The sequence below is a fragment of the Gambusia affinis genome, linkage group LG06, assembly GCF_019740435.1.
Source record: "Gambusia affinis linkage group LG06, SWU_Gaff_1.0, whole genome shotgun sequence".
In the NCBI taxonomy this organism is placed as follows: domain Eukaryota; kingdom Metazoa; phylum Chordata; class Actinopteri; order Cyprinodontiformes; family Poeciliidae; genus Gambusia; species Gambusia affinis.
The window spans coordinates 31,804,452-31,831,502 of record NC_057873.1 but is presented as its reverse complement, the minus strand read 5'-3'; the positions used below and the strand labels follow the sequence as shown (position 1 = coordinate 31,831,502).

Below are 27,051 nucleotides of genomic sequence, written 5' to 3'. Positions count from 1 at the left end.
TAAATTACTAATTAAACGATTAAGTTTTTTCAGTAACTGAATATTTTCTACATTAACTTGGTCTCCACACGACGGTTAAACTTAGTGATAAGCCATCAGGCTATCGAGGACGACGCTTGTTTATGCGAGTGCGCTTTGTGGTTCATTGCAAATAGCTCCAGCAATGATTACGTATAGCAATTGTGAAAAACATGATAGATCGTGCATTTATCAAAGCGCTGGCTAGTTGTATGCTGACGCGTGTTGGACTGGCAACTGTGCAGATGGCACGGACCTCTTTAGAGCGCATGTCTGCTTATTCGCTGCGTGAGTGCCTCCTTGAAGGAGTCAGAACCGATGAATGAGGAGGAAAGGAAGCCGTCGGTGCGGGTGGTATTGCCACGTGTGAATGACTTGAGAGTGGACGCTCGTGAAGTTCGGATCGCTGTGCAGGTGAAAACTGACTGTAAGAGGGTTGAGGTTGCCGCAGGCAACTGGAACTACGTGGATGAAGGACGGGCAAGCACGTCTCCTATGACCCTGATAAAAGGAGTGTGAAACTAGACGAGAGCGGCAGGTCCAACGTGTTTTTTTTTTTTTCTTTCTTTCTTTTTCCCCTCCCCCGATAATAGAGGAATTTGTAAGTAAAAGATTGCACCAAACTCGTTTGTTTTCAGGTGCGTTTCATGTGTAGCTTTAAAAGAATCCCCTCTATTAGTGAAAAGAGCTTAAAGAAACATGGTGCTGTGATTAGGAGACCAGCGCAGCTGGGCTGGAGGGCAGAATGTGCTGAGATACGAACTGGGACTTCTGACAGAATTTGGAGCGAGCTAAGCAACAGAGTAAAGAGAGGGCTACAGCGGCCTGAGCGGGGAAATAACGGAATGAGGTTGACAAAGAGCGTCCGTCATTAAATGGCGGGCCGTGAGAACCCCGGCTCTTCTAACTAATTGAGCTACTCTAGACCCTGAAGATGCCAACTGACCAGCAATAGGAGGCGAGATAAACTTGAATTAAAGGTACTGGTGCGCTGACGGTGACATGATGCGTATGAAAATGAACGAATCAGGAGTGGGTACGTCTTACCTAGACGACGCCCGATGGGCGTAACGAAGTTCCCGGTTGATGAGGCTGAAGAGCCAGCTGCGAGCTGAGCTACGCGGAGGTGAGCGTAGTGATCTGATTTCGGTTTTCTCCTGGAGGTGGACTGGTAGAGAAGATCGGGCAACGGATCGAGTCCATGATGGGACGAGGAGGAAGAGCCGACGTGCGTCAATGGAGCCACGGCGGATCGTGGAGACAACCAGCGCTTGGCTGCAGGTTGACAGCACCAGTGAGCCGTAGCAGCTGACAACGGTGAGCCGGAGCGGGGAGCCAGGCGGATGGCAGAGGACGCCTGCGTCATCAATGAGGGAAAGACATCAATGGAGGCCGAATGCAGGCTTGATGGGGTGGTTAGATCGGTGAAAAATGACCGGGAGTCGACAGGAGCGCAGCCGGCAGGTGAGGGACATTCCCTGTATTTGGTTCTGAAAGAGGGCTAAGATGATCGGAAGGTGCTTCTGCGAGCTGAATTGGGGACTGCAGGACCGGGATTGCAGGCGGACGGGAGGCAGCTGACTAGCTGACTGAATGTGGGAGAGGTTGGAAAGCGCATACGTAGAGTCGAAGCACGGCTGACGAGCAGGAAGTCCCCAGGGTAGCTTGAACTCTTGAAGGTGTCCTTGGATGACGATTGGCTGGAGCGGCGTGGAGCTCCGTTCCGGATTGGCTGAGGCCAGGCGTGGTGATTAGATGATGTGGTGAAGCTGGTCGAGTCTCCCAGTTTGAATTTTCGCCTAGGCTCCATTTTGTCTATTTTTGCCAATAAATTACTTGAAGCTGAATTATATAAAATACATAATCCATAATCAAAAATAGATCGAATTAAACCAATATAAATCATCCTTAATGCTTTCCTATCAGCTCCCCATTCTCTGCCTACTAGACATCTTATAATATTTAAAATTCTTTTACTTTTCACCACTAGATTATCTATGTGTATTTTCCATGTGAGTTTTTTATCAAACCATATTCCCAAATATTTAATTTCTTCTCTCCTTTCTATTATACTCCCATATAATTTAATTTCCACATTACTACCCACTCTTTTTTGAAAAAACAACAAACTTATGTAACCCACGTTGCATTCTAGGATTAATAGGATTTTAATTAATCCGAATTAAAATTTATCCAAATAGTTTTTAAAGTCTAGCTAGGTTCGTCTACTGGAGGAGGTGGCAATTTGTAAAACACAGAGACAGTTTGATGGTGCAAAATTGGTGAGTTGTATTTAATATTTACAATATATATACAAATTAGTCCATAATTTAATGTCCAAAAAGGGTTCCTTATACCAAGGACGTCCACCAGTCTTTGTTGATGATGGAAGAAAAAAACAAAATAATCCAGTTCCTTCAATGAAGTCTTGAGCTGAACCTCCAACCAGTTCGGAAGAGTGTTCTCAGATGATAGGTGTTGTGTTTCTGGATCCGCTTAGGTTAACTCGCCAGTCTGGTCAGTGAAGCCAGACAATCCTTGCTATTGTCAAGACCCTTCAGCCACTCCTTGCGCGAGGGATCTGAAATGCACCTGGCCTGTGTAAACAGGCCTAATTAATCAATTTACATGTACATGTATTTTCCTATAATTGCAGAAGTTACATAATAAGTAAATACAACTTATGCAAACAGTATTGTTACGTAACAGATCGATATATAATTACAACAGGCTGGAAGACTAGTGCTAGCATGCTAGCTCCCGACCAAACACTCACCAGTTCCCTCTTGACTAACCGTGATCGTTTCAACGTTTGGTTGAGTAATCACCTGGCTGCAAGTTAACAGAAATACACGATTGAAGAATATACAATAGAGATCTGAAAACCTCTTTGGGAACAGACCAGAAGCCTACCTGCACGTCAGAGTCCCGCAGCGTTTCCTGCCTAAGCTGCGATTAGCAGCCATATAAACTGTGCTGTCAATTTAGGACGCTGACGTGCAGCTGTCACATGACGTCAGAGCTCTTTGTTGAACACTATTGTTCTCGCCTGGTTGGTGTTAAATAAATTAAGGAAAAAAAGGATTTTAATTAAACCTTTAAATAAAAATAAATCTAACAAAATGGAAAATAAAATAAATAAACTAAATCTAATATAGAAAAATTATCCTGGTTACACTTAGATTTAGATATTGAAAACCTAAATCCCCATTTTAACGCCCACGCTTCTACATTATATAATGCTTCCTGCACTTTCTGTTTTATAAATTCAATGTTCCTTCCCCTTTTCCAAATAACACCATCATCTGCAAATAGCGAAACACCTAAGGATTTATCTATATTATTAAAAATATCATTAATCATTATACTAAATAAAATAGGGCTTATAATACTCCCTTGGGGAGTTCCATTTTCCACTTGATACTCTGAGCTAATTTCCCCTTCTATTTTCACTCTAATATTTCTTCCCATTAAGAAATTTTTAATCCATCTACACATTTTACCCTTTATGCTTGTTAGTTTTAATTTAATCAGCAACCCTTCTTTCTACAACAAATCATCCAAGAACACTGCTACTATCACACTCTCTTTATTCATTTGAGCTCGTCTAATTTCATGTTCCAAACATACTGCTGGATCAATCGTACTCCTTCCTTTTCTAAACCCAAATTGGTATTCTTTAATCTTCCCCTTGGATTCTAAGAAATATATTAACCTATTATTTACCATGTTCTCCATAACTTTACCTAAACACGACGTTAGGGCTATTGGTCTATAACTTTCAGTTAAATATGGATCTTTCCCAGGTTTGCATATAGGAATAATAATAGCTTCCTTCCATTTATCAGGCAAAACTCCTTCCTCCCAACTTTTATTAAACAGTTTTTTTTTCCTTTACTCACAACACTAAGATTACTCAACATATTATAAGTGATTTGATCATTACCAGGGGTCGATTTTCTAGAATTCCTCAACACTTTATTTAATTCAGCTAAGGAAAATTCTTTAATATAGTCATAATCCTCATCATTTTGAATTAATTCTATATTCTGCTGCTTGTTGGTTTCACGTCCTAATTTTTTCCTATTATTTAGATTCTCTGTACTATGTATCTTAGCGAACATCTTTGCTAATACTTCAGCCTTACTTTTATTATCTATAATATTATTTCCATTTTCTTTTATTATTGGAAAAAATGATTCTTTTCCATTCCCTGACATTTCTTAATAGTATTCCAGACCTTATCTAATGCTGAATTCTTCCCCAAAGATTCACGATACTTTCTCCAATAATTTATTTTAGCACTTTTAATAACTCTCCTAACTTCAGATTCTGAAAACTTATCATTTTTTTCAATATCTTACACGCCTTATTTCTCTGTTTAATAACTATTGAACATTCTATTGTCCACCAAGGAACTAATTTTATTTTTTTTTCTATTTCCAGTACTTTTGGGAATACTTAATTTAGCCGAATTTATTATATCCTTGCTAATTTCTGAATTAACCTCATTGATTGGATTATTTATCTCTACATTTTTTAAGCATTCTTCACTCAAAACTCAAAACATTTGCTCTCCCAAACTTCCACCTCCCCTCAACCTTTGACTGATCCTGTTTCATAACTACCCCTATATTATTGATTATTGGGTAATGATCACTTCCCATTGTATTTTCTATCATTATTTCCCATCTGCATACATCAGCAATAGATTGAGATACCAATGTCAAGTCAATAGCCGACTCTTTATCTCTTACAATATCCACCCGAGAGCCTTCTCCATTATTTAAAACAATCAATCCTTTTTCTTCTATTAATTCTTCTACAATCTTTCCATTATAGTTATCTTGATCAATAATGTGCTATAAGCATTAAAATCCCCACACCACAGTATTTTCCCTCTCCAACGTTTTAGGATTTCTACACGTTTTGATTTTTCTAATTGTTTACAAGGGTTATAGAAATTAATTATTTTGACACTCCCTTCATTTGTCCATACTTCAGCAACAATGATTTCTAAGTCTGACACTATTTGTACTGGTATTTGAATAAATGTTATGTTAGTTTTGATAAATATAGCACATCCTCCATTTTTACTTTCCCTGTCTTTACGTAGAACTGAATAACCGTTAATAATAACCTGTAATGATGGTTTGAGCCAAGTTTCTTGAATACATATTATGTCCGGTTTTGGATTTAATTTACTAATTAAACCTTTAAATTCTTGTCCATTTGCTACTAAACTTTGAGCAAACTGTTTGAGACGCTTCACAATCAGCTGACCCTTCACCTTGTCTTAGCTCATCATGTATTTTCTCCCAAGACAAATCTACCTTAAAAAATTTTGTAGCTGCTTTTACTATAATTTTAATCTTCTCAGTTTTATTTCTTACTTGTTCTGAACAGTTAATAATGTACGCAAGAATTGGAATTAATTTATCTAACGTAATATTTCCCTGATCATTATTTGTCATTACTTTCCTTTCCTGACTTATATTCAACTTATTATCATTACTTTTCACCTGTTTCACTGCCTCAGTATAAGTTATTCTCTTCTCAGTCCTAATTTTTTGAATTTCAGCTGCCTCTTTCCTTATATTGCATCCTGCATATGCTGCAGTATGATTTCCTCTGCAGTTGCAACACTTGACAGGATTATTTCCACATTCTCCTCCACATCTGCCACACCTCTGCTTCCCTTTACAAACATTTGCAACATTTCCATATCTTTGAGATTTATAGCATCTAACTGGTGATGGAACATATTGTCTTACATTATAACTCAAATATCCAATCATTATCTTATCAGGCAGAATTCTATCTTTGAAGACCAATAGTACAGATGTACTATCCATTTTCTTTCCATCCCTAAAAGCTTGTAGTTTCTTGATTTCTGTAATTTCTCCTCCTTTAATCATTTTCTTCATCTCTTCCAAGTTTTCTCCTACACGGATTCCTGAAATCACCTGTTTTACCCCTTTTACCTACCCAACCACCTTTCTTTCTATCACTTCCTTTTTACACACCATTTGTAGCTTAAGAGCTTTATTTCTTTGTTTTTACATATAATTAGTAGACTCCCATCTCTTATCACCTTAGCCAACTCTACCTCTCCAATAGCTCTCATAAGTCCATTCGACAAACTAATGGACTTACCCCCATCAAATCCTGCCCAGTTTTAAACTTTAATATTACTTTAAAGTCTTCCATCATTGCTTTCTTTCTTATTTCAGTCGTTTCCTCTTCATCTTCAAGAGATCTTTTCCCATTACCCAATCCTTTTTTTCCCTTATCTCTCCCCCCTGCCCCTCTTCTATTTTCTACCACTGACCAACCTGTTTCCATATTATCCTCCTCCAAACTTCCCCCACTACTACTAGCCATCTGACCCACTCACAACCCGGATTATGCCACAAACCGCTTCTTTTTCCCAACCTTCAGCGTCTCTTCTCCAGATCTCGGTATTCTCGGACTCCATCCAGCCATCCAGTCCAGTCCTCGAGAAGTACCGTCCTGCAACTTTCAGATGCTTCCCTGCTCCAACACACCCGAATCAAATGAATGACTCGTTACCTTGCCTGTTCAGAGCTGAATGACTGCTGATGAGGGAATTGGTAACTCTCGAGAACTGGACTTGAGCACCATTGGCCTAAGGTGTAAAACATCCGTATAACTGCAGTTTGAGCTGCGTTTGTTTTTACATGAGCAATTTACTGTTTTTCTTTTTCTTCTGAATTGCCTACATGTCTATAACTTTGCCACTCATGATGTTGGAGTATCTCTGTTAATTCTGATTCATTCATTTTGTTGACTTTTATTCAGATTTCTTTGAGGGGAGAGTTAAATGTTTGGATAATTATTATCCCAGCACAGAATTTTTTATCTTACTTTTTAAGTTTTAAAGAGTTGTAACAATCCATAACTATGGAAACAAGGCAGCATCTCAACAGAGCAGAAAGAGAAGGTGGACGTTCGAAGCATCTTTTCTAGAAATAATTATATCCCAGACTCCAGAGAGAGTTAAAGAGGAGCAGCAAAAAAAAAAAAAAAATAGGTGAATTAGCAGAACTGCTAACCACTGATGATGTCATCCAGGGCATATTACTGTGGACTATCGACTGCTGCTTAATATTGAGCTTTTAGCATGTGATGACAGTTCTTCAGCAGCAGTCTACAGTCAGAGGCTTTTTCAGATTACTTAGGTAATTCGCTGCTAATATGTGCTGTCTAGCTTCTTTGCATCTGTCATGAGTAAATGAAAATTTATTCCCAGTTACTTCTGTTGCCAACCCATAAGGTGCTACATGGATTCTGTGCTAAAAGGTTCAGATGCTTTAGAGAGGCATATGCATCGTGAGAAGCACTAAGCTACGATGAGTCTGGTTCGTGAGAAGACATACACACTAAGAGGCGTGGTTAAGAGGGGTACATGGCTTGGACTTGTAGATATGTGGGAACAGTTGGGAGCTGGTCCCGTCCTCTTCCAACATGACGGTGCACCAGTGCACAAAGCAAGGTTCATAAAGACACGAATGGCAGAGTCTGGTGTGGATGAACTTGACTGGCCTGCACCGAGTTCTGACCTCAACCTGATAAAACACCTGTGGGATGAATTTGAATATGAATGCCTTTCTTGTTTTTTTATTTTTTCCCTTAAAAAAAATCAAAAGGTGTAATAATAACTCTGTGGATGACAACAGAATTTTTTTTAAACAAGGGAACAAAGCTGAAGAAAGATCTTATTTCCATCTTGTTCTATTTGTTTCAAAGTTTCTATGCATTTAATGTACTCAATGCAGATAGCATTAATGAGGGGAAGTCAGGAGTCAAGGTGCTGCTCTGTTGTCCAGGTGTTCCGTGTTCTGAGGCCGATTACAAGCGCTGGTCTCCATCAGACGAGCATGGTAACGAGTGTCTGCTGGGCAGGGAGGTGACCTTCAAGAGAAGAGCTCCTCACGCCACATGCTTCAATGGGGAAGACTTTGACAGGCCTGTCACCATCTCCAACTGTTCCTGCACCCGCCAGGATTATGAATGGTGAGGGACCTTCACACCTCTGCCACCATCTCTTCCAACTGTTACTCTGAGGGAGGGACTTCAGGGCAATAAAGACAGAAACTAAGAGTGAAAGGCAGTTTCTAACCAAGAGCTGTTATTGCCCTGAACACTACAAATTAATCCCAAACCCTGAGCATCATTCTTTAATTTATTTATTCATGTGTTTCTAGTATATTTTTTAGATTTCTTGAAATATACTTATTATTTATTTTCACTGCCTTTGAAAGTTTTTGTTTTTTTAAATGTTGTGCTTTCTTGCACAATGACGGTAAAAGGAAATCTGCTTCTTCTGAGAAGACTGTTCTGTTTTCTGGAGACACAGCTGATTAGATTGTGTTCCAGCTGCTTTAGCAGCACTACTTGTAGAGTTCAGAAGTTAATCTGAGTGTGTTTCTCTCTACCCCCCTCTCCTTCCAGTGACTATGGCTTTAAGCTGAGTGAGGACTTGTCTCTTCAAGTATGTGTACCTGACCCGGAGTTCCTGGGAGACCTCTATGCTCCTCCAGTTCCTTGTCCCATTGGTACCAGCTACCGCCGCAGCAAAGGGTAAACTCTGCAAAACACAGATGTCTTATTGTTTTAATTTGTAGAAGTAAATTGCCATAAGACTTTAGCCCCACGCATATTCTCATGAAGTGTTCATGTCAGATTTTAAAATTGAAAAACAAGAGAAACAGCTACAAAATTATTCCAACCTTCTTTTCCACATTTTATCACACTTTAACCACATTTTTATTTTGGTTTTTACAAATGTAAAGAAAAGTTTTCTGTGTTTCTACTAATTAAAACAGGCCGTTCCCTTCTAGGGGTGTTGTAAATTAATGTTTTAGTAATCGAGTAATCCATCAATTATTCTTACATTTAATCGAGTAATCGGATAAAAGAAAAATTACCAAAAAAATATTGGTAAATCTGGCATAACACCGTTGTTACTATTGGATATCAATATCAGTCCAATTTTTTATTTTTGTGCATGGCTAATGGTTACTTTTTTGTAGTTTAGAAAACTAGCCTGTAACAATAATAACTCACTTTCTAAGTTATACAAAAATCTAAAATTCTATTCACTTTAAAAATAAAGAGGTAAGCTCACAAATATGTTTATAAAAATATCTATACTCCAGCTTTTAGTTTATGTATTGATCTTCAGTAAGTTTAATAGATGGATTCTCACCTTGCCCCATACCTGTCAAGCTTTGGGTTTGAGAATATTGGAAATGTCGCCTGGGGTTGGGGGGTTGGGGGGCTTGCGATGGCGGTGGGGTGCAGGCGAACAAAAGCACGTAAGATGGAGGTGGAGGGCAGGAAATAGACCAGGGAACAGACGAACGAACAAACCTAATGTACGACCGGTAGACCAAGGGACGAAAGTAAGAAGGGGGTGGACCAATACGGGATATTTACAGCACCTTTGTTCGTCACAGTCAAAAACTCATCTACCAGCCATGTACCGCCACGATGATTTCCACCACCCGTTTGTTCAGACCGGGATGATATGAAATTTATTGTGATTCGTTTCGTAAAGCTACACTTGCACTGCAACCATCAACTACTCAGCTATTCAGTCAATCTGCTCACCTGTATAAATACTCCTACAGCGCTCTTCCCGCTGTTTGCTCTGAACCAGGAGCTCTCAGAAGAGAAAGGTCGCCGTACCCCAGGCATCGTGCCAGTCATTTTAAGGATGCTTATCAGTCCCCCAAAACCATGAAAACTCGGACATTATCATCAATCAATAAAATCATCAATCAATGAAATCCCCATGGGCCAAACTTGAAAATTGGATGTTATGCTGCCAACACTTAGCTTTTGTCAACAACTCAGAGGTAGAAGTCAGAGCTACACGCAAGGCAAATAATGTCCTGGCCGGAACACAGTGCGCTAAATAATAAAACATAAATTAACTAATTAACTGTGAGGCAGGTACATTTTCTTTGAGGAATTTTAATAATCGAGGTACTCGAATCATTCGGGAATTTGTTTCAGACCTATTCCCTTCACAAGTCCTTGTTAAGAACTTGGGTAGTTTAGTGTGCATGCAGCTGTTCTGTGCCACGGAGGTTTGTTGGAGAACAAGCAGTCTTTTAAAGCTCCATCTGCAGAAGCCATCAGCAGTGCAGCAAACGTGTGGAGGTAGGTGGTCAAGTGCAAGTGAAATTGAACATTTTTTGGCCTCTATGAACAAACTTGTTTGGTTAAAAGCATAATACAATATCACTCTGAACACATGGTGGTGGTAGCATCATGCCGTGGAAATGTTTTTCTTCATCAGGAACATGAAAATTGGTCAGAGTTGATGGGAGGATGGACGACTACCCTGAACATTCAACCAGAGCTGCAATACAATGGTTTAGATTCTTTTGTTAGTGGCCTAGTGAAAGTTAAATCAGAGCCATATATCAGCTTTTTTTCTGCTTTCCAACTATTCATTACATCTGGTTGCCACCTGAAATTCTAATGTGAAGCCTTGAAGTCTGTGGTCATATTGTGACAAAATGTAAAATGAAAAGATTTAAAAGACTTTGTTGATTTCAGCAGTGCTGCTCCAGTTTGATTTAACTTCTGGATTACTTTTTCTGTGCTCATCACAAGAAGGACATGGGTAATCTTTTCACTGATTCCTACTGCTGTGTTAGTGGGAGGAGCATCTGCCCTCCTGCTGAGGAGAAACTGTTGTATTGCTGCTGCAGCTACAGGAAAGTACCGGGGGACAGCTGCAGTGGGGGAGACGTTGAGGCCAGGCTGGACGGAGAGATGCTGCCCTGTCCTGTTGGAGGTTATTACAACAAGTCTTTAGTTGCCTTTACATAAGGAATGCCCTAACCTGAATCAGTGTGTGCTTTGTTTCACAGAGAGTAATGAGTTTATCCTGTATGCTGTGAGGAACTCCATCCACCGCTACGACCTGGCCACCGGCGCCGACCAGCCTCTGCCACTGGTTGGCCTTAGGGAAGCCGTGGCACTGGACTTTGACTATGACAGGAACTGCCTGTACTGGGCGGACATCTCGCTGGACACCATCCAGGTATGAGCTGGACCTTATGCGTCTTTTCTCCCAGTTGCTCTGGAGAAGTCAATTCATTTTGCTCTTTCCTGAAATAACTGCATCGCCTCGGCCTTTACGGTTTCTACGTCCTGCTTCTTCTGCAGCGTCTGTGTTTGAACGGCAGCACAGGTCAGGAGGTCATTGTGAGGAAAGATCTGCAGAATGTGGAGGCTCTGACCTTTGACCCCATCAGCAGGCTGCTGTACTGGGTCGATGCAGGAGCCCAGAAGATTGAGGTATCAGAGAAAAACATTCAGACACATTTAAATACATTCAGGTCAAATATCATTTCCTTCTTAACAGAAAATATTTTTAGCACCAAAGTGTTCTAAGAGTTAGTCTTGGGCAGCAGCTTAATCTTTCAAATATTTACAGATGACCATTCTTTTTCAGATTATTATACATAGTGACGAAATATGAAAGATTCAATATACAGGGTTTACAGCTGATAAATAATTTTTTTTGCAATATTTTTATTCAGGCACTAAATGATAATTTTACTTGACTTTTAGTCCGTTCTCATGATCACACTTCTGAAAGTTGAGAGGCATATCAGTGAGAGACAGCGCTATGAACATTTACAAACGGCAGAATCCTACCTGTGGCAGCGACAGACAGCGTCTCCCACCTAACCCAGTGAGCAGCAGCTGTCTATTAAGATGCTGACATATGGCTGCTCATGTGACACTAAAACCACAAAAGCACAGAGACACTTATTTGGTTTATTTTCTTGCATAGAAGAAATTAAGGAAAGGAGGATTTTTAAAATACATTTTTAAATTAATAAAGATAAATAAAAGTGAATCTAACAGAAATGGACAAAATTATTCTGGTTACACAATGGATCTTGTTTTCACTGTAAAATGATTTAAGCAAGTTCTCACATAATATGAATTATGGAGCTCCAATCACTCTACTGCTACATTCAAGATGGAGTCGACATAACGTAGGACTCTTTGTTCAAGTAAATGTCTATGTGTTCATGTTAGTGATGGTGACAACCATAGTCATTGGGCCTAATCTAGTAACAACAAGCAAACAGGTTTGCACCACCAAAATGACCAGCATAGCATGTGCAATCTATTTTTTGTTTCTACCTTCAGCATCAAGGCAGACGTACCTTCAAATAGAGTTAAGATAAAATAAGATAAGATTTATTTGTCATCGTCATCAACAGATTACAACCAGATTGAGACCGTGCTTGACTCTAGTTAAAGTGCAGGTTATATACACATACACAATATAAATATACATACATAAATAGCACCTATTTTGGTAGATTTTTAAATCTTCTCACTATTGTTATATGTCATTGAGATACTTATTTAAATGAAGTGAATTATAATAATAATAATAATACTTTCAACTACATGCCTACAAGTTTGACTTTGCTCTGCTCTTCAACACTCCGTGATGACAGCACACACAACCTTCTCAAATACAGCGGTGTGCACCACTTTTCATGTGCAGTCTTTGTAGCTCGCTCACAACACGCCCAATTTCTTTGCATGCAAATTAAAAAATTGATTTTTTGCTCACACAATTCAGTGATCCTTATTAGGAATCTTTCATAATCAGGCCGACAATGATAATGCCTTAATTTCTCTGAAGTTCTTAATTCATTCCAGCGTGCTATGTTCTTGTTCTTTTCCTGTTAGCTTGCCTCACCATAATTCCTTGTGGTCGGGTCCTTCTGTCATAAGTTGTGGTGTGAGATAGTGAGGCAGGATGCTGTAGACCCAGGTAGAGATGAATGATGGCTGTTTAATCATTAAAAACAAGGCACAAAAACAATCCAAAGTTCAAAATCCAGGCAGCACAGCTGAGCAGAAGATAAAAGGCTCAAGACTGGTAGCGCTGGTAAATAAATGGACAGTGCAGACAGACTGGTTTGACAAGGACCCGACCAAGATACAGAAACACAGGGGACATTAAATACACAGGAGGTAATCAGGGAATGACACACACCTGGGAAAAATCAAGGGGAAGACAGGACAACACGGAGACTCAGACACAGAAACTTGAAATAAACACACAGAAAACCTCGAATCGGGACAGTATGCAATTACATTTACCTATCAAGCCTCTGCAGCACAGTGTAGCATTTGAGATACTGCACTCATGTTAAAATGAGGGAATGAATATTTATAATAAAGGGGTGTTTATCAGAAGTCAGGAGGATGTAGCAGCTCCCCAACTCTTGAATTAGCTTGCGCAGTTTCGACAGGTGATTTTCAGAGTTTTGTTTATTTTCTTTTATGCAGATCATCACAGTCACCACATCCACCTCATTCACCATGAAAACTAGAACATGTATAAACATTAGAATACAAGACATAAAACGTACCTCGCTGCTTTCACTGGGAAACACCAAGTGTTGATTTCTTTGTGCCAAACCCATCTTGAACTGTTGTTCAAGTCATTCATTGGTACAATGATTCAACCAGCTTTTATTGGACCTGTCCTCATTAGCTACGGCAGCCTGTGGAACAAGTCATCTAGTTTAGCAAAAAATGTAGTCATTCCAGTGTCTTTATTTAGATCGTCTACCGGAATTTCCATCTCCGTGTCCCGCGCTCTTCCAGACGGTGCCAGGGCGACAGCAAGAGCTTGCTTTTTCTTTTCCAAATCTGTAACTCTCGTCCAAATGTGGACTTCATTCTTCCAGCTTTCATAAGACTTTTCTTCTTCAAACGTTGGTGGAAGTCTGTAGTTACTAACCATCCTCTGCTACCAATGTTAGTCAGTAAAAATAACTTGTTTCTTTGCTTAACTTTATTCCGCTATGTGCATCTGTCTAACAGCCAACCAGAGACCAAGAAGAGTACAAACCCAAAAAACATATGCTCCTGGCATAACGGTGCCCCTAGCGGATGGAGATGTAATACAAACATAAAAAGGAGTAACAACTCCTTGATTTATCAACTCCAATTGTTGATAAATCAACTGCAACCAATCTCTATCCAATTAACCCTTTAGGGACAAACTGAAACAGTGAGAAGTGATGAGCTGCTGTAGACTGGAGGAAAGCTAGATTTGCTGATGAACTACTCTTCTGATTGTTTCGACATCTGGCCAAGCTTTAGCCTGGAGAAAAAAACCATGCAGGCAGTGCTGTGGTAACAGTGAAGCACCCTGATCCAATCCATGTGTGGGCTTTGCTTCTCATCTAAAGGAAGTGTGCTTATTCACAATCCTGTTGAAGAAGCCTGGCACAAATAAAAAGTGGGATCAAAGTTTCCTCCAAGATCAACTTCTCTAACAATCCAGGAACAATATGCTGCTGATCTGTGGGTTTCCAGAATGATGCAGCGCCGTGTCACAAGTCTGAAGTGGAAATGAAGCACATCATAGATCTAAACACAATCTGGGCCTTTGGTCAGGACACTCTTAGGATCCAAACCTAGAACCAGGTGGACAAACAGAAGACAGTAAACTGGGATCAAATCCATACTTGTTATATTCATTTTATGCTTTTGCTAAGGGAAGCTTTTCAAAACATGAAGACACTTGGCTGCAAAACACAAAACCTGTGAATAGAAACCTTAAGGTCATGACCTCCCAGTATTCTGGGTTGTTTCTGCAGAGTTTTATGTTAATCTTAACATTTGACAAAATCTATATTCTCAATAACAGTAGTTGTTTAAATATTTAAACTTAACCCATCAAAACTAACAGGGCTCCTGTGAAAAGTTCCTTCTTCTCTTTGAAGGTTTCTAATCCTGACGGAGACCTGCGTCACACTTTGCTTAACTCCTCCGTCCTCGAACACCCCCGAGCTCTGGTCCTGCTGCCTGCAGAAAGGTAACGATACTTCTGTAATTAATGTAATTAGGTTTGGAGTAGTGCTGATGAGGGTCAATACTACTTGACAGTAGAATTGCCTGAAATACAGAGCATTACAAGTAACAGTTTCAGGAAACTCATAAATGTCTAAACACGTCATTGCTGCACCATGTCTTTCCGTTTTGAAGTATTTTAAGTAGGCAGGCTTGTCCTGATAGTGGCCAGCTACCATCATTTCTGGAGTATACGGTAATTCACACATTTAGTAGTCTGGTTGTCACATTTGGTTGTCAAGCAACTCAGACTATGGTTGTAACTCATGTTTTTCTCTTCGTGACATATTTTTTGACTGATTAGACTTATACTTGGGGGCGAGTTATTGTCTGGAGAATACGACAACTAAATATTCGTCTCATATGGCCATGAAATTATTTTTGTGCTTAGCTCCTGCATGTAGAGGTGTGAAAACTAGTGAAATACCAGAACTTTGAATCTTCACCAGTATGATGTTCTGGACTGACTGGGGAGACCGGGCAGCCGGCATCTACCGGGGCTACATGGATGGAAGCAATGTGTCCTGCATCGTGGCAGAAGGAGTCCGCTGGCCCAACGGGATCACCGCAGACGACCGGTGGCTGTACTGGACCGAGGCGTTCAGCGACCGCATCGAAAGGGCAGACTTCACCGGGGGACAGAGAAGCATTCTGATGGAGGGACTGCCCCATCCGTACGCCATTGCTGTCTTCAAGGTAAAGTATGGTTCCCAGTTCAGGTCTTAAGCTTTGGACAGACAAGTTCAAGTCAAGTCTCAAGTGTCTGAATGAAATCCACTTTCTCACATCAGATGCATGGTCTTTCAAACACACAAAATGGCTGTTGGTTATGTCTAAATTAATACATAACACACATTTTTATCTTAAAAAATAAGGTGTTTTTTTTATTAATAAGCTATAATTACTCCACTACAATGTAAATATGTATTTATTCATAAGAGTGGAAAATACCTGTTAATGATAAGTGAACATTTCACTATAATTGATTGTACAAATGGCTAATATTGCTAATAGCAGATAACTAGATAATTAGTAAATTCTGTTAGCCGTTACACCGCTCCAAAACGGAAACCTAAGTTACGTTAGATCAAATCCTCTAGATCTAACTTTCAACTCTTGAGTAAATGGAATCCAGTATAAGCAGCCACCATGCCTTGTTCCTGATTCACTCTTCTTTTCACTTCATAATTAGAGTTTTCTCTACTTTGAAGAAGATTTTGATAAAGCTGAATTGAATGTGCTTTAAAAACTCCTCTTTTTGCCATTTGGGAATTCTCAACTCTACACAATATGAACGTCTTTTTATTTACATTGTACATAATCCATTCAAACATTTTCATTAAGTATTACTAATAGCAGTCCAAGTACCACCAGTTGAACTTATACCACTGTAGTACCATGGGTTTAGATGTACTAGCTTACTTTCACCCTTTCTGGCATGAGATAAGGATTTTTTTATGAGATTTATGTCTTTTCCCTTAAGTCTCAGTTAAGTAAGGAGTTTTTCAAGTCTCAGTTTAATGCCTTGTTTCCACTAAGCTTTATGGTGTGACTTAGTTTAGCATTATGCCATTTTGTCTGTTTCCATTGTAAAAGTATACCATATAACCAACTATATATGGTTGGTTCTATGGGACCAACCATATAACCAATTCCTGGGCCATTCCTGGACCCCTTCAATTGTAGGTCCATAAGACCACAGTACAATACAATTGGATGGAGCTATTGGTGTCACAACACAGTCTATTGATTGGAGGACAGAAAATTATTGCTGCTCACAACAAGCATGTGACATACCAGTGTGACACGTTTGCTGTCGCACTAAAACGACGCAATGTTAGGCATACAGGTTTAACGCCGCCTGCCCAGTGAGAGGTTTAACTGGTGGTGAAAACAGTGTATCGACTCATGGTGTACCGCTGATTGGAAACGGGGCATCTGTGAATTGAAGACTTTGTCTTTACAAAGAAGGTCTTTGTCACAGACTTAAGTCTCCACTTCTGGTATTTACTGCCTTCAAACAATTACCTTTTGTCTTTGTTGTGGTCACGTACTCATGTTAAATCTGAAAGTTTTAGTGTTTACATTGAACGGTGATTTCAGAATGATCTGTACTGGGACGACTGGTCAAGAATGGGAATCTTCAAAGCTCCAAAAGCTGGATCTCAGAACAATGAGCTGATTGTTGGCAGATTAACTGGAGTCATGGACCTCAAGATTTTCTATAAGGGGAAAAACAGGGGTGAGGAACATTCATCACCATTATTATGGAGCTGGGTTCCCTGCTCTGGTTATGTATCAGGACTTGTTATGATCATCTGGTCATTCTCTCTTCCTTATCAGGGCATAATGCCTGTACCTACCAGCCATGCAGTTTGCTGTGTCTCCCACAACCTAGCCACAAACACACCTGTGTTTGTCCGGAGGGTGCACCGACCCTGACCATACCCAATGGAGAGCTGCAGTGCCAGTGTCCCCCTGGTTACCAGCTCCAAAACAACACCTGCACCAAAACCGGTGAGCATAACCAGGCCTTAACCTCTCAGTGATTTATAATCTTTTCTGTCCTGGAGCAGAGGAATCCATTCTTAGAGAGTAATTTGCAGCTTGCTTGTCATTCTTCCTGTCCCCCCATCAGAGCACAGCTGCTTGCCCAATCAGTACCGCTGTACCAACGGACGCTGCATCAGCAGTATCTGGAAATGCGACAGCGACAATGACTGCGGAGACATGAGCGATGAGCAGGAGTGTCGTGAGTGGCTTAACCTTTTCCACGTAAAAAGCAAGAAAAGCAGCCAGATTAGGAAAGAATTTCACTTTTCTCCCATACTCATCTCTGTTTGCAGCCACTACAACTTGTGATCCATCCAACCAGTTTCGCTGCATAGCCTCAGGCTCGTGCATCCCACTGGCCTTTAAATGTGACCATGAAGACGATTGTGGTGACAACAGTGATGAGGAGCACTGTGGTACAAAACAGACAAACATCCATAAGCAATTTCTATTTGTGGTGGGGACAAGGAGAAGCGGGGGGTTAGGGTGATGATGCACCCACAGTTACTGGAAGGCCTTTTCTTTTCTACTGCTAAGAATAATTCCAAAACTTACATGTGAATGCCATACAGTCTTATTCAATAAATTAGGATTTACGTTTAGACTTGTCAGATCAATAGTACCTTCTGAAAATAACGTCTTAGGAGGTATTAAATATACTATGAAATATAAATATGTTACAAGATAGGTAATCTAATGAATCTACATAACGTCTTTCATTTAGTGGTGGAATTGCAAACATAGGAACTTTTCAGTCATATTCTATTTTATGGAATCAGCCTGTATTTGTTGAATGCTTGCCAACAGTTGAAAACAGTTTGACAATTCAGTAATCTTTTTTGTGAAGAATTATCACATTGTTACCTTTTATTGTCTGAGTTTATCAAGTGCTAAAAACATCAACACCATGAAATTCTGTGGCAAATAAAATGTTATTAAACATTTCAAAAACAGAAAAAGTAACTTCTGTGTAAACCTAATGAATCCTTCTCAGTACAAACTTTGTATTTTTCAATTATGTTATTCTGACTCCACAGCTGTCCCTCAGTTGGTTAGCAAAACCTTTGCCCTGCTGACTTACACATAGTAGATGAGATAAGATGTGTCATTAAGATGATCATAAGGATCATCGCCGCTAGTAATCTCCTGAACACTAGCAGTGGTTGATTAGCTAACTTAAACACCTGCACTCCTGATTATGTGTCATTTTTTAGCAAAAATAATGTTATAAACCAAACAGCTGACAGGTGCAAACCGAAGTCCAGCGGACATTGGAGATGATATGTGGAAACAACATTAAAGTTTATTCAACATTTTGTGCAAAGAATATAGAAATGATGAGGGGAGGAGTCGGAGTAAAATTGCTACCAGTTGATGAACCCGGTAACTTTTCAGCTGTTCTTCATTAACATGACATAAATAGATTATAATTATTTTTATTCAGTCAGGACGTTACGCTGACACTAGAGCCACATGCACTGCAGGTAGATTGTAGTAAAGCATTGATTAATGCCTGGTTTTAAAATCAGTTAACTGAACTTGTAGCCATTATTTTGTGCCCATTGTTGGACACCACATGGCACGATGGAACCGTTGTACCTAGGATTTCTGTCGGCTAATGTGTGATCTCTCAGGTATTGAAAATGGGCTGACATTCGGCCGGCAGCTCTAAGATGTTGTAGTGTGAACTGGGCTTTACACTAAGGAAATGAGGAAGGGAGGGTCAGTGGAGAGCAGTGGAGTTGAGCCTTTTTTCATTCAGTGTCATCAACAGAAAGAGAAAAAGGCTGGAAGAGACGATAATGCTGATAATTAAAATGAGATCAATAGTTTTAATTTATCGTGCGATTAATTGATTTATTGTTTATTGCGACAGGCCTGACAGTCTGTGTAAACTTTGAAAAGACATCAGTTACAAGAACAAGAGCATTTTCTCTACCATCTGTAGCAGGTTCTAAAACTGTAAAATCTTTTGCCAGAATCTTATTAGGTCTAGACGCTTTGATTGTGCCCATATAGATTTTGACTTTTGGCAACAGAGCCTTCACTAATGTTCACACAGACTGTCTAAAAGGTATGGTGGGGGCACGGGGGTTACTACTTTATAGCTTTGAGTGAATTCAAATGACTTAAATTTGTGAACACATTAACTATGTAGCATAATAAAGACTCTCTTTCCTCATTCATGCATTAATTTTTAATCAACTCTTCAGAGTCTCACCAGTGCGGCCCCGGAGAGTTCACATGTGCACAAGGCGTTTGCATCCGTGAGGTGTGGCGCTGCGACGGGGACAACGACTGCAGAGACTGGTCAGATGAAGCCAACTGCACAGGTTGGCAAATGACAACAAACTAATGGGATATACAGTAACTGCTGTACAAGTAATTTAAATGTAGAATGTTTATAAAGTTGTATCTAGCAAATTTCATACACATGAACCCATAATCCGTCCTGTGTTGAACACAGAGGAGGCTCCCCTTTCAGAATATCACTTGTGAGAAATTTGTTTAACTTGCTTCTTCCTGCATTTGTTTCTTTTTTGTTTGTCCCTAGTGGGTCACCATACGTGTGAACCGAGCAGCTTCCAGTGTCACACAGGTCACTGTATACCACTGCGTTGGAAGTGTGACGGAGATGATGACTGTCAGGACAACTCGGATGAAGATCCTCAGTATTGTGGTGAGTTGAGACTGCTCTGTGGTGAGGCCAATAGCCACTGTTCATTGTGTACAATTTATTTTCTTCAGAGAAATTAAATAAAATGGGGCCCTGTCAATTACAAAATTAATCATATCATGTTTTCTAAAATTGTTTTTATCAGTAATAAGTAAATGTTCCCACGTTGATTTCAGATGTCACCAAAATGTTAGATTTGTTCTTTGGGTTGTGGAAGTTGGTGTAGTGCGTCCGTTGAAGAACAGAAGAACACAGAACCGTACTTCTGATTTGGTGCGCTGAGAGTAAAATGGTCAGTATTTGCTGTGAATTCTGAAGATAAGCAATACTGACCATCAGCCCCTCACTGTAGCCAAATGTTACTTTTATTGTCCAAGTAGTTAGTTTTGTATTGTTTAGACTTTTCCTTCTTTTTTTAATATATGTTGTATCTGTAAACAAAACAAAATAACTGCGTTTACGAGACTTATGTTGCCACGCAGTATTTGCTGTGAATTCTGAAGGCGAAGCCGCTGCGCATTAGAGTGCTGCATAAACTTTACATTTATATTTTAGGAATAAATTTGCTCCTTCAATGAAACGCTCAGAGCAACAGAGATGCTTGCAGTCCGGCTTTAACTTAAAAAATGACTCATTTTTCATTTTTTAATAAACAAAAAGCAACACTTGGCCTAGCAGGGGGCTAGTAAACCATGGTGGGCCACCAGGCTTATTATACACTGGGGGAAACCTTGTACTCACACTGTCCTGTTCCTTATGCACCTGAATTGTGCACATGCTTGTGTATAATCAAATGTCCCAGTGTTTTGATGTGGATCTGTAGTCTGAATCAATCTGCCAACACTGGAAACTGGACTTAAAGATGCCACTTTAGTCAAAGTTTTGAAATCGGGGAACAATTTTCCAATTGATCAAACGTCAGCAAGACTTGGGACGAGCAGATTTCTTGTCCCGTCTGATGCACACGACTGCAGAAATTTCACACCATGCACCCCAACACCAGACATGCTCCAAAGTGTCCTGTTCATAACTCTTAAAAGATGAGGGTCATTGAGGCTGCAAATGTGGCTGTGAAGTCACCCTTCACTCTGTTCAGTGTTTGGTTTGTTTTTCCAACTGTCCCCAAAGGAGAGTGTCCTGTTCTTGAAATAATGAATAATACATTTCAATTGTGTTGTCGTTAGAGGGAACCCAGTGTAAAGGTTTCCTGTGCTCCAATGACACCTGCCTTCCAGCCAAAGCTCACTGCAACGGGAACCACGACTGTCCTGACGGTGCTGATGAGCTCAACTGTGGTGAGTGTTTCTGTCATAGTCTGAGGTATGACAGAAACGATGTGACTAATAGATGTTCCTGCCCTTCTGCACTAAATAAACAGTTTTAAACAGATTAAAGTAAACGGTTAATAAATAAATCAGAGATACTTGATCAGATAGGAAAGAAACATGGCAGTAAGATGGAAGCTCATTCTTCCTCACCAAAATGTTCCTTGTCTTTTCCCCACAGATCCCCTTTGTACTCGGTACATGGAGTTTGTTTGCAAGAACCGTGCTCAGTGCCTGTTTCAGTCTCTGGTGTGTGACGGTATTAAACACTGTGAGGACGGCTCTGATGAGGAGGCTGCATATGCTGGATGTGGTGAGCAACAGACTCTAAATGTGTTGTTAGTGATTCATGTTCAGACCGTTCACCCCTCAAAGTCTAAAAGCCAGGAATATCACTGGATTGTGGCTGTGGAAATGCAAAGCAAGCTGACCTTTCATGTGATGGCAGCAAAAATACAGAACATGTGAGAGGTTGTAGAGCAACATCATCTATTCCAGGGATAGCCATGCTATTTTTCCACTAAGATAGAAGAGACCAGTCCCTTCTCTTTATCCATGGGCAGGGTTGTCCTCTCAGCCCACTTCTCTTTGCTTTAGCTATCAAGCCACTTTCAGTTATGCTTAAGACTTCACAAAGCTTTAATGGAATTTAGAGAAAACAGCTAGAATATTGACTGTACTTATTCACAGACAACTTATTGCTCTAAATCTCAAACCAAGCATTTTGTATCTTCAGCATTATGAATTTACTGGACCGTTTTGGTAAATTTTCATGATACAAGTTGAACTTCCTAAAGAGTGAATGTTTTCCAGTAAATAACACCGGGCTCCAAATTACAGAAACTGTTTTGTTGTTCCCTCTCTCTAGAACAGGGGTGTCAAACTCCAGTCCTCAAGGGCCGGTGTCCTGCAACTTTTAGATGTGCCTCTTCTGCACCACACCTGAATTGAATAATTACGTCATTAAGGCTCTGGAGAACTGATCTACATAAGAAGGAGTCAATTAAGCCATTTCATTCCAGTGTTTTGTACCTGTGGCACATCTAAAAACTGCAGGACAGCGGCCCTCCAGGACTGGAGTTTGACACCCCTGCTTTAGAAGGAACAACTACGCCTAGAACAGGATTTAAATATTTGAAAATCAATGTGACCTATTCATTTTCTGATCTGTTGGAAAAAATGTCACTCCTCTGCTTAATAATCTTAAACACAACCTCCAGAATGCAGTGTCCTAAATTTATCCCTAGCTGGCAAAGTAGCATGTAGCAAAATTAATATTTTGCCAAGATTTATGTATCTCTATTCTGTTTTTCTTCCAAAATCATTCTTCAGACTTATTTATTGAACAGCTGTCCTCTTTAATGTGGAGTAATAAACACACCATAATCAGTAAACACTTCCTTCAGAGACACAAAGAACAGAAGGGTATAGCTTTACCCTACCTGATGTATTACTACTGGGCAGCAAACCTACAAACAGTAGCCTCTTTGCTTCAACAACCAGATGACGACTGGTGCCAATTAGAACTGAATGCATGTAAGCCAGTGGTGTCCGAAGTTGGTCCTCAGGGGCCGGCATCCTGCATGTTTTAGTTCTCGCCCTGGTTTAACACACCTGGATCAAATGATGCCTCATTAGAGGCCAAAGAAGAACATTGACCTGCTGAAAAGGTTGTTACTACCACCATGCAGAGAACTAAAACATGCAGGATGCCGGCCCTTGAGGACCCACTTTGGGAACCACTGATGTAAACCTTCATCATTCCCTGTTTTAGTTATCTCAAAGCCTTGTGTCTTCCCTAAGCAATACTCTTCATACGCAGTTGTAATCTCCACTCTAAAAATCTGTCCACAATTTAGACAACACTTCAACATGACAAACTTCTTTATCTATAGTCCCACATGTGATAACCATGTTTTCCTGCCAGCCATATTAGATCCTGTCTTTGCCCAATGGCAGAGAGCAGGCTTAAGTAAATGTAGTGATCTTTATAGATATGGAATTTTTGCTATCTTTGATGCCATCACGTCTAAATTTAAATTACTGCGTTCCACCCTCCTCCTCTATTTCCTGATTAGAAATTTTGTTTGTAACATCAGTCCTTGCTTTCCCAATTTACCTCCAAAGGGAAGAATGGAAATCATTTAGCAAATTCCCACACAATATAGAAATCTCTTCTCAATACAGAAAAGCTCAATGAGACCAGAGCAAAAGAACTTGGAATAAACATCTCTGAGACTTGGAATCACAGATTACATAGAAGTAAACAGGTCAACTTCATGTGCTCGACTTGGACTAATTCAGTTCAACGTTCTTCATAGAATTCATTATAGTAGAGTCAGATTTTCAAGGATATAGTCTACAGTCAGCGAAACATGTCATACATGTCAACAGGCAGATTTTACTTGCATGTTCTGGTCCTGTAACAAACTGTGCGACTTCTGGTCTATGATATTTTGGATCTTATCTGAAGCTTTTGGAATAGACATCCAACCCAGTGCTGAATTGGCAATATTTGGAGTAGGTGCAGGAACTACACGAGAGCGTCGATGGTGGCGAGCAGGTGCCGTTGCTGGAGCCCCCACCATTACCATGATTCTGGAGCAGTGCTGAGCTGCGAGGGCCGTTCGAGGCTGCTTGCAGCTTTAATTATTATTATTACTACTATTAGTATTAGAGGTAGTAGTAGTAATATTGCTCTTGTTTTTATGATATTTTATTTATTTATTTTATTTTTTATTTGCAACAAGGTGAGGATGGATGGTGAAAGGAAAAAAAAAAGTCAAATTTGTTCTTTTTCCTGTAATAAGATCAGGAGTACAAACAATGTTTTGTTCTTGCTGGATAATAAAAATGAGAATAAAAATGTCATTTCTACACTTCAAAAGCACGTATATATATATACATGCCGTGTGTATATATATATATATATATATATATACACACACACACACACACACACAGTGTATCACAAAAGTGATTTCTGCAGATATTTAGGAATATCTTTTCAAGGGACAACACTGACAAAATGACACTTTAACAGAGTGTGAGAGCTGTACTACAAAATCTAACACACCTGCTTCCTATGCACACCTTAGGCCTAGTAACACTAACTAGTCACATGACATTTTGAGGATTTTTTTTGAGGAGTTTTTCTGTGTATTCATTTAGGTTTTTGTATCTATCGAGTCTCAGTGTTATCCTGTCTACCTTTTGGCTGTTCCCATCTGTTTCATTTCCCTGATTACCCTCTGTGTATTTAATCCCACCTGTGTTCCTTGGTCCTTGTCGAATCCTCGTCTTGTCCACCGTCAAGTCTGTCATCAGTTATTTTGTTACCATTTAATACCAGTTTTGAACTTTTAAGCTTCCGCTCATTCTGTGCTGCCTGAACTGTGGACTTTTGTATCTCTGTCATCTTCATTAAATTCATCATTCATTCTCTACAACCTGCCTCACCATCTCTTACCGCAATTCGTGGCAGACATTTTGGAGGGAAATGACAAGCAGTGCTCAATTTGGACATTTAGGGGTGTAGCCTCTTAGGGGTGTATTCACTTTTGTTGCCAGTGCTTTATACATTAATGGCTTTGTATAAGTTATTTTGAGGGAAGAATAAATTTACACTGTTATACAAGCTGCCTGCACACAGACTGTTTTTCATTATGTCAAAGTGTCATTTTGTCAGTGTTGTCCCATGAAAAAAATGTACTTAAATATCTGCAGAAATGTGAGGGGTGTACTCACTTTTGTGATACACTGTGTGTGTGTATATATATATATATATATATATATATATATATATATATATATATATATATATATATATATATATATATATATAGTACACCTGTGTCGTGATATAAGTCTTAAAATTTATTCATAATCATCTTAAAATTATCTTTGAACATCTTAAATTTCAGACGGTGAAACCTGCCGAACCTGTCTTAGTAGTTGCCCCTCTTTCTTAATTCTTTTATTTTTTGCATCCTCAAAAAAAGATAAGAAAAAATAATATTTCTGTTTCCACCTTTTCAAATTTCATAAAATTTTCGCATGTGTTGTTTTTTTTAGCTACACCATCTGAGTTTGGCAAAGTGTGTGATGCCTACACATTCCAGTGTGCCAACGGAGTGTGTGTGAGCCTGGAGTGGAAATGTGATGGTATGGACGACTGTGGGGATTATTCTGATGAAGCCAACTGTGGTGAGGAAATTGCTGCACTGCAGATCACTATCGATCCTGGCAGATCCAGATTAAAAGCAATCGCCCGTCCCAAACCAGCACCTACACTAACTCTCAACATTCCAGCTCACACTCCTGAGGTGCCAGGCTGCTCCAGATTCTTCCAGTTTGAATGCGGAAATGGGCGCTGCATCCCTACCTGGTGGAAATGTGATGGAGAGAATGACTGTGGTGATTGGTCAGATGAGGCACAATGTACAGGTACAACCAGCTAAACTTGAATACCTATGAGTTTTCCTTTGCTTATTCACTGATTTACTTTGATTTCTCACCGTCAGGGGGCGTTACTCCCCATGCTGTTACATTTGGTCCCGTCACATGTGTGCCCAACCGCTTTCAGTGTGGCTCTGGAGCCTGCATCATCAACACCTGGGTCTGCGATGGCTACGCTGACTGTCCTGATGGCAGTGATGAGCTTGGATGTCCCACAGGTTGGAGTCCTCTGCTTCAGTTCAGGATGTCTTTTAGATCAGAGTGGGGCCACCAAAGGACACTAACGGGACCTCGGAAAGCTGGAATAGCCATGAGAAATAAAAAAAAAAAAAAATTTAATCTAATAAACTTTTTTAATCATAACTCCTTTATCATAAAATTGAATCTAATTTCTAGCCATTATTATAAAATTCAAACATTAGAAAACCTCCTATGTGATTTAAAAAGGTGTACACAAAAACTTTTAATGCTAAATATTTCTCAAAGTTATAAATATAAGTCAAAATATTTTAAGATGTGGTTTGTAACTTTCATTTGTTCGAACTGTCACCAGAGTTTCCCCCAGAAAACTTGCTCAGTCAGGTGGTCGGAGCATCAAGGAGGCCCACCAGCAGCCCACTGTGATTATGTATTAAGAGATGTTGACAGGAAATGTAAAAATATTACTGGGTTATTATAAATGTTGCGGGAAGACATTGTTAGTGAGAAGCTGTTTAAATCCACAACCATAGAGTCTTAGAAATGACAAAAAAACAAAATAATTATCAATTACTTGCACCTCTGATAAATCCAAATTAAGCCAGCAGCTACTTAAAGCCTTCAGTACTCCATAAATGCTAACATTTTAACACAGACCACAGATACAGAAATGTAATTGTCAGATTTAACACCTATTAAAGACAAATTAAACAAACACAAGAAAGAGAAGAGAGTTTGATTCTTTTGTACTCGCGAGGAGAAAGAGCCAGAGAAATGTTTTCAGTCACAAATCTCTCCTGTTTCTGAAAACATGTGTGTCCATTCTCCCTTTTTATTGCTGTTAGGATCCCTGTTACAGAGAGCTTTGCAATTCTCAAG

At 39.7% G+C, this 27,051-nt stretch overlaps 1 protein-coding gene across 3 annotated transcripts in view; it reads left to right on the top strand.

Moving 5' to 3' along the window:
• The window catches only part of sorl1 (sortilin-related receptor, L(DLR class) A repeats containing), a 118,756-nt gene that overhangs the window by 53,332 nt on the left and 38,373 nt on the right, over positions 1 to 27,051 (top strand). For all 3 annotated transcript variants that reach the window (XM_044118709.1, XM_044118708.1, XM_044118710.1), the window contains 18 exons: positions 7,869 to 8,055; positions 8,494 to 8,622; positions 10,767 to 10,852; positions 10,929 to 11,101; positions 11,227 to 11,358; positions 14,835 to 14,926; positions 15,411 to 15,657; positions 17,065 to 17,203; positions 17,305 to 17,478; positions 17,600 to 17,713; positions 17,808 to 17,930; positions 19,728 to 19,847; positions 20,069 to 20,194; positions 21,376 to 21,486; positions 21,698 to 21,829; positions 25,591 to 25,722; positions 25,828 to 25,962; positions 26,040 to 26,192. In XM_044118709.1, the coding sequence (XP_043974644.1) occupies positions 7,869 to 8,055; positions 8,494 to 8,622; positions 10,767 to 10,852; positions 10,929 to 11,101; positions 11,227 to 11,358; positions 14,835 to 14,926; positions 15,411 to 15,657; positions 17,065 to 17,203; positions 17,305 to 17,478; positions 17,600 to 17,713; positions 17,808 to 17,930; positions 19,728 to 19,847; positions 20,069 to 20,194; positions 21,376 to 21,486; positions 21,698 to 21,829; positions 25,591 to 25,722; positions 25,828 to 25,962; positions 26,040 to 26,192 (2,505 nt within the window). The remainder of the gene's footprint in view (positions 1 to 7,868; positions 8,056 to 8,493; positions 8,623 to 10,766; positions 10,853 to 10,928; positions 11,102 to 11,226; positions 11,359 to 14,834; positions 14,927 to 15,410; positions 15,658 to 17,064; positions 17,204 to 17,304; positions 17,479 to 17,599; positions 17,714 to 17,807; positions 17,931 to 19,727; positions 19,848 to 20,068; positions 20,195 to 21,375; positions 21,487 to 21,697; positions 21,830 to 25,590; positions 25,723 to 25,827; positions 25,963 to 26,039; positions 26,193 to 27,051) is intronic.